Source organism: Myotis davidii, unplaced genomic scaffold (assembly GCF_000327345.1).
Source record: "Myotis davidii unplaced genomic scaffold, ASM32734v1 scaffold665, whole genome shotgun sequence".
NCBI classification, from domain to species: Eukaryota; Metazoa; Chordata; class Mammalia; order Chiroptera; family Vespertilionidae; genus Myotis; species Myotis davidii.
In genome coordinates, this window is record NW_006296410.1 from 199,443 (window position 1) to 207,678 (window position 8,236).

An 8,236-nucleotide genomic window follows, 5' to 3' on the forward strand; every position below is an offset into this window, starting at 1 on the left:
CAGAAATGCGAGTGCTAGCGTTTCTTTTAAGTTCCTGTTTTTCACTTTCAGCTGCTTTTTATTTCCACGTCGGGGAGCGAGAGGAGAAGTGCATCATAGAAGACATTCCCAGTGACACGCTGATCACAGGTAGGTGGGTGTACTCTGAGCGCTGAACTCGGGAGGGACGCCATGCTGTGGTTGCACACCAGCCCTGGGGCATACATTGTGGGCAGTGAGTGTCACGCTGTGCATTTTCTCTTGAGACAGTTTTCCAAGTCATGCAAAACCAACATGAAATAGTTTGAGAGCGACTTGCATAATTCGTAAACAGGAAGCCCAGAGGCAACACCACAGGACGCAAGCTGGATTTGTTTCTCCGGTCGTCATGTTCCCTTCAGGAAAAGATTCTGATGCTCTCAGTTCTGCTAAGTACGGCTGAATTCTCCAAAGACATGTGAGGGCTCTAGACGGGTCCAGTAACACAGACAAAACAGCAGATGCTAACACATCCTCTGAATGTCCATGTCTCACAGGATGGGGAGGTGAAGGGTCTGACGCTGCCACCTGAGCCCGCTGCCCACGAAACCTGCCTCCATCTCGGGACTTCTGCTTGCTCCCACTCCCCACCCAGTACGCCCTGCGCGGCGAAGCTTCACTGGCCTGCTGAGAGGGAAGCACGTGCAGGGTCTCAGGGCTGCATAGAAAATCCAGTATGTCCAACATTCAACATCAAATGCCCTGACTTTCATGCAAAAAAAGAAAAAAAGGAGCAGGTGCAAATCCGGCCGCTCCCTATCGGTGCTGGTCGTGCACGCGCATGTGCAGCTCACTCCAAGTGCATGGGGTCAGATTCTCCTGCTTCCTTGGCCTCCACATTAGAGAGTTCTAATCACAAAGACCAATATCCATCCTGCAAAAAGCCCAACCACGCCCCACGCTAGGGCAGAGGAAGAGACTGCGGTGTGGGACGGACTTTGGGGATGAGTCAACTGCAAAGCAGACACAGAGAAGCCCGGTGTCAGAGCCTCACGGCGGTCCTGGCACGGTGGACAGAGGCTGTGTTTGGCACTGCGGAGTGTGACAGGCCACCAGGTGCAGGTCCCAGCTCTGCCGCCCAATAACTGTGTGCCCTGGGGCAAGCGATTTAACCTCTCTGCTTCATGTGTGAACGGCATAAAATAATAGTGACAACCATTTATTTTGGTTGTGATGATGCCTGAATTAGTATCTGTAAAGCTCGTAGGACTCAACCACACACTTCCCTGACCCCAGCTCTTTCACCGCAGGGAAGCTCAGTGGTAGGGGATCGTTTTCCCAGGAACCTGTGAGCCTTTCCGCCTGCATTTGAAGGGGTGGCGGAGCAGTAAGAGAAACAGGAGTAGCCTACCTCCCCCTTCGCCTGCTGCCTTGAGGCCCACGAGCTGGATGGTCTTGGCCCAGGGCACTCTTGCCAGCAGGGAGCCCGAGCATCACCTGACCCACTAGGCAGTGGTTCTCAACCTTCCTCATGCCGCGGCCCTTTAATACAGTTCCTCATGTTGTGGTGACCCCCAATTTCATTGTTACAAATTGAACATAATGAAAGCATAGTGATTAATCACAAAACAATATGTAATTATATATGTGTTTTCCAATGGTCTTAGGCAACCCCTGTGAAAGGGTCGTTCGACCCCCAAAGGGGTCGCGACCCACAGGTTGAGAACCACTGCACTAGAGGGTTTGAGGCAGGAGGTCAAGGAGGCCAGCAGTGTTCTGTAGCTGCCAGGAGCACAGACCTCAGTCTGGCCAGCCTCTCTTCCCAAATCAGGGGCCTCTTTTAGTCCTGGTCCCCCATGGACATTGGGTCTCCCCCTTCCTGGTCCTCCCTACCTCCAACTGCCCCTTCTCCCCTGCCTGCCCAGGCCTCCGGCTCTGCTCTCCCCTCTGTCCTCTCTGGAGCCATCACCCCGAGCAATTATTTAGTCAGCGTCCAAAGTCTACTGGAGCTACAGGGGCAACCTGGACACGTGTGAGGTCACATGCTTAGATTGTTCTTTACCAGAGAATGTGGTCCCAAAGCCCGGAATGTATCGTCTGCTAATAGAGAACAATGGGGAAAGGCAGGAAAGAAGGGTGAACAGGACAAAAAAAAAAAAAAAAAACAGCAAGAAAGTAGGCTGAAGCCCAATCCATCTTACACTGCACTCGGTGACAACGGACAAAGCTCCAAGGAAAAGGCACAAATCCACTGGGTTTAAAAACAAAACAAGGATACATTGCTTCCAGATGAAACACTTTTAACATAAGGAAGAATGAAAGGAAAAGAATGGAAAGATGCACATGTGAACGGAAGTTCAGAAAACCAGTCTCCCAAGAGTTCAGGGACGGTGGGTCGAGTGCTAGAAAGACGCCTGGACGCGCTTCCTGCTTGACTCTTAGGCACCTCGTGGAAAGGAATCTGAGCACACACACTTGTGATGATGTTCCTTTCGCTACAGCTATGCCTCTAATCAGTAGCCAAGTAACTACACAGCATACCTCAAGATACAATCCTTAGACATTGCTTTAAAACCCATTATGAAAACGTTGTGTTTCCTGTTTATGCTGTGTTCACTGTGTGTTACAAACCCATGTCTGAAGCGAGGACCTGCCGAGTTCACCTGCTGGCAGCGCGGACACGCTCCTGACTGCTGTGGGCCAGGAGCTCGGCCACCTGTGCTGCCAGCGCCAGGAAGTGGCTCCACATTCCCCCCACAGCTCACTGAACCATCACAAAACCTTCGCCACCTGTGAAGTCCCCAATTTCTGTTGGTGCCCACTCGATCATGAACATACTCGGTTAAGAAAAGCTGATCCAGAGGACACATATTTAATTTTTAGGTCACCCTAAAGGGAGAAACAGACTCGACGTATTCCTGGGTACCTGTGGGGCCCTGAGACCAGGAAGAGCACAGCCAGCACTCGCCTCTCTGCACAGCTCTGAGGGCCAATGGTGTCCATTGAAACACACCCGCGGAGAGTGACAGAGAGAGACCTCAGAGCCAGGCACCCAAACCCACCTGGGAGTGCGGTTTTGCTCACGGGGACTAAACACAGCCTGCGGGGAATGTGAGAGCTCGGCCGCCTCCCCCACAGGGGACCAGAGACCTGATCTGGGAGTCAGCGAGGCGTGCTCTGCAGCTGCCTTTGTTGTCCAATAGCTGGTGACTTTGAGCTGTTTCCTTATCTGTAAGTTGGAGCTACACCTGCTCTGGAGGACACCTGGCATGGAGGTGACCAGCCACAGGTGTTTGTCAATGCCGGTTCCCACCCTCTTGGACTCCGTCTCCAACCTTGTCACCTGGCCTCCCAGTGTCAGCCCCCAGCTCCTAGAGAAGCAGGTGTGGCTGCAACTCTGGCTCATGTTCCTCCCAAAGGAAGAACATTTCCTGAGAAGCAGAGAAGAGGCGGGCAGTGCTCTCCTGGGAGCTGGGAGGGTGACAACAGAAGCTGAGCACCGTGCAGTCCAGGGCGCTGGAGTCAAACACAGCTGCTCGGGAATTTGCTTAGCAGCTTCAAAGTCGAAAGTACTCTGCTTTTGTGTAGAGCTTCTCTGAGCTCTCTTAGCAATGCTCTCTGCTAATGCATTCCCGAGTGTCTGAATGAAGAAAGGGAGAGAGGTCTCTCAGGGAGAGAGGAGGAGCAGGGAGGGAACTCTGGAGGGGCCTCGGGGTAGGTTCCGGCTGCCAGCTGGATGAGTTTTAAAACCACCTGCTGGTCCTTGCACACACTTTTTTCTTTTTAAAACAAGGCTGTTAGTCCCTTATAAAAGGCAGGCACTGAGAGCAATGGAGAGGTGCCACGGGGCACAGTGATCATGAAAAATAAAATACTTAGCTTGGCTGGTGTGGCGCAGTGGCTGAGCATTGATCTATGAGTCAGGAGGTCACAGTTCGATTCCCAGTTGGAGAACATGTCTGGGTTTCGGGCTTGGTCCCCAGTGTGGGGCATGCAGGAGGCAGGCAATCAATGATTCTCTCTCATCATTAATGTTTCTCTCTCTCCCTCCCTCTCCCTTCCTCTCTGAAATAAACAAAACTATATTTTTCATAAGGTAATTAGAATTCTGAACCAATGCATTTGCTCCTGGTTGCTCCCTTTCAAAGGTCCCAGGTAGGACTTGCACTCAGCCATATATCAGGGTTGCTGTGTGTTTTTTCTTTAGAGCAAAACTTCTTAGGCAGTAGGAAAAAGTAAAGGACTGTTATCAATCATCACTCCCATCCGTGTCTTCGCAGAAGACCACACCACACCTCGGGGGGTCTGAGGCTGGGTGCTCTTTGGAGCGACCCTGAGACAAGGCCTCAAGTACAAGTGATGGATGAAGGAGGAGCTCCCCGGAACCAGGGAGAGAAGCCAGGAGAGGTGAGATTTCAGGTGAAGCCCAGACTCAGACTGAGCTGGGGCCTCTGGAACATACGATGATAATGCGCACACAACCCAGCACTTTGCCCAAAGGAACAGAAAGCAGGGACTCGGGGATCTGCACGCCCAAGTTCACAGCAGCAGCACTCGCAGCAGCCAAGAGCTGGAAGCCACCCAGTGTCCACCGACAGGTGACAGGTGACTGGATAAACAAACGCGACACAGTATTGCTCAGCCATAAAAGGAAGGGATTCGGACACCCACTACAACACAATGAACCTTGAGGACATCACGCTCCGTAAGGTCAGCCAGTCACAAAAGACAAATGCTGTCTGGTCTCACTTCCGTGAGGTCCCTACAGAGGCAAATTCAAAAGCGAAAAGCACAAGAGAGCTCACCAGGAGCTGGGGGAGGGGATGGGAGGCTTGCCTTTAATGAGGACAGTTTCTGTTGAGGGTAATGGAAAAGTTCTGGAAATGATGGTGGTGGCTGCACCATAATATGAGTGCACTTAATGCACCTGAACGGCACACTTAAAATGGTTAGAATGTTCAGCTTTGTTATATGTATTGCCATGATTTTTTTAAAACATTAAAACATAGTCAGAAAAAAGAAAGAAAAAAAAACAGTCAGAAAAAAGAAAGAAAGAAAAAAAACCAGTTGGAAGAGATACCCACAGAGTTTGGGCCACCTCCAGGCAAAGGAGCTGGGCATTGTCCCCTCACCATTCACTCCCGGCCAGGGCAGGTCATAGGTCCCTGCAAAGCGTGTGGCGTGGGGCACGCACAGTGTCCACCAGGGCTGGGCCAGCACGCACCATGGCAGATGCTCCTCCTGGCTGGAAGTGCTTCTGCGCCCGGGAGCTTGCTCCGTCTCCTGACACCTCGCCCTCCAATGCCCACAGTTTCTAGGTCATAGGTCCCTGCAAAGCGTGTGGCGTGGGGCACGCACAGTGTCCACCAGGGCTGGGCCAGCACGCACCATGGCAGATGCTCCTCCTGGCTGGAAGTGCTTCTGCGCCCGGGAGCTTGCTGACACCTCGCCCTCCAATGCCCACAGTTTCTAAGGACACTGGTTTGGGGAGGGGTCTGCACTTCCAATCATTGTCCTCAGTGAAAACGTGACAAGTACCTGAGAACGAGTGTGAAGAGACTCACCAGCACGGAGGACTGTCCAATGTGGCTGGGACAGAAATCGGGCAGAGACAGACAGATGCCCCACTAGAGAGGAGACCCAAGCGTCCGGAAAGCGGATGGAAGGGGGTCAGCTCCCTTCGTCTTCAGGGAGCACAGAGCAGAGCCCAGTGAGAGGCACACTCCAGGGATGCAAATGGGAAAGAGAACAGCACACGGCGGGCAGCCCTCGCAGGCTCCGGCCTGGACTTCCACTGCACGGCTTCCACGGGAGTTCAACACAGGCATACCCGTGACCCAGGCCAACAGCAAGTTCCCCACGGAAACACACACATATGCTCACATGCACGAGACGCTTCATGGCGGCACTACCTGTAACGCTGGAAAACAGCAGCCACCTATGCAGAGCGAAGCACTGGGCAGCGGACGGGCCTCACAAACACAGGCTGATTAGGTGCCGACACGCGTGCACATACTTACACGAGGGTTATTCGGACAGAGGTAACCTGTCTTCGGGTGGCGGTTGCATTCAGGAGGGGGTGAGTGCGTTTGGGATACTGACCATGTTTTGACCAGGGTGAACCGGCAAGCGATACACTGATGGTGCGTGGGACGCATGGTGTGCGTATGCACTGCCTCTCAGCCACACAGCACCTGCCTGCCCTCCCCTCTACATGCTATCTCAGAAAGGGTCACAGGTTACAGGGAAGCCCAGGGTCCCTGGGGAACCTGGAGCATTCTAGAAGGGACTACTCTGTATTCATAGCGACTCAAGAGCAACTGCTTTCCATGCCCAGGTCTTACCAGGGGTCAACCAGACGACGGGGCCTTTGACCCGACCCCTTCACGCTTTTACTCAAGCGTCCAACACCACCAGATGCCCAATTCCTGTCTGCAGAACTCCGCACTCAGCTCTCGATCTTCCTTCCGCTCTGAGCAGACCTCAGCTTAGGTTATAGAAGAGCGTTTAAGGATCTAGAAAGACAGCCACAAAATAGGGTGGAAAAATCAAGTGACAGATAGTAGGTGCAGTATCATCTCATCTTTTTAAAATGTATTTTTTATTGACTTCAGAGAGGAAGGAAAAGGACAGATAGAAACATCAATGATGAGAGAGAATCATCGATCAGCTGCCTCCCGCACACCCCCTATTGGGGACTGAGCCAGCAACCCAGGCAGGTGCCCTGACCGGGAATCCAACCATAACCTCCTGGTTCATAGGTTGACGCTCAACCACTGACCCACAGTGGCTAGGCAGTATCATCTTGTTTTTTTATAAAATATATAATTTGTACTTACAGGAAAAGGGTCTGGAAGGATCACATTGAGCACAGAAAACTCATAGCAGGGATTTTTACTCCCTAAAATCCCTACAAAGGATGCATTTTATTTTCTAATACTGAGTCGAGTGCCCAGGGCCCCAGCCTCAAGGACAGGTCAGGAGGGGAGGGACAAGCACATCAGGTCACAGGAAGGGACGAGAGCCTGAACAGGGCATGTACTGCACTCGGGAGACCAGAGAGGCATCTGTGTGCTTAGGGTCACTGGCCTGCACGTGCACAGCTCTCAGCCAGTGTCCACTGAATGGACACCCAGAGGAAGAGTGCCTGGGCAGTGAGGCTGGCCCACCTGCTGTGTACAGAGTCCCGGCTGTGGGGTGAACGTACTTTGTGGTGAGGGCGCAACGCTCTCGATTCCGGGACCGCGCTGTTTGCATTTGTTCAGCCTTTGGCTGTTGGGGTGGTTCCAGAGGAGTCGCTTGGTCCCTGGGGCCTCAGCCTCCTGCCTGTGGCAGTGGGGACTGTTGTACCAGCTTACAGGGAGCTCACAAAAACACTGCACACTGAAAGCCCACGATACTATCCGGAATCATGTATCAAGATGTGCATAGGGCCTACAATGTGCCAAGTTCTGTGTTAAGCAGTTTACACATATTAAATCACTCTTTAAAAGTTGTTATTTATTGATTTTAGAGAGAGCGGAAGAGAGGGGAAGTGAGGGAGAGGAACATCAATTTGTTGTTCCACTTATCTATGCATTCATTGGTTGACTCTTGTACATGCCCTGACCAGGTATCGAACCCACAACTTTGGCATCCTGGGACGACACTCTAACCAACTCAGCTACTGGCCAGGGCTTAAATCACTCTTCATATCCTAAGATATTTGCCTTTATTATCCTGGTTTTACAAGATGGGGAAACTGAGGAATGCAGTTCAGTGTCTTGCCCACGTGTTCATTTCTAGCCAGAAGCCCCTGCCCCTGTCTCGCCAAGCGGTGAGAAGCATGAGGGGGCAGCCTGACCCTGCCCTGTACATGAGCTCTGTCCCTGGGCAGCTCCATCCACACTGAGGCTGGCTCTCCCAGGCTGTGCCCAGCATGCTTCTCTTCTGCCATCTGGTGGTAACTGAGGAACATGACATCTCCCTCCAGGCTCCCCTCCCACTCCCCGCCAAAGCCTTACCCAGCTTCCACCCTGGATGGAGCCAGACGCTGCCCTGGGCTGACTGCCAGGCCCCAAGCCCCAAGCCCACGGAAGAGGACACAGCATGTGCCTGTGCTCCAGAACCTCAGAGTGCAGACACGGATGGCCATAGAGCAGCTGGCACAATGACAAGACCCGGAGTGGGCAAGTGTGGGAGAGCGACAAGAGCCAAATCCCAGAAGAGGGCAGGGGAGGGAAGGGCAGCCTCTGGCGGAGCAGGGGCATCCCGCCCAGAGGCAGGCAGAAAGGGGGTT

The 8,236-nt window shown here is 52.8% G+C and overlaps 1 protein-coding gene across 1 annotated transcript in view; it reads left to right on the top strand.

Moving 5' to 3' along the window:
• Positions 1-8,236, top strand: part of LOC102773663 (transmembrane emp24 domain-containing protein 11) — a 21,694-nt gene continuing 13,458 nt past the window's right edge. Inside the window, exon 1 of the mRNA XM_015568930.1 lies at positions 1-129. Within this exon, the coding sequence (XP_015424416.1) occupies positions 6-129 (124 nt within the window). The 5' untranslated portion in view covers positions 1-5. The remainder of the gene's footprint in view (positions 130-8,236) is intronic.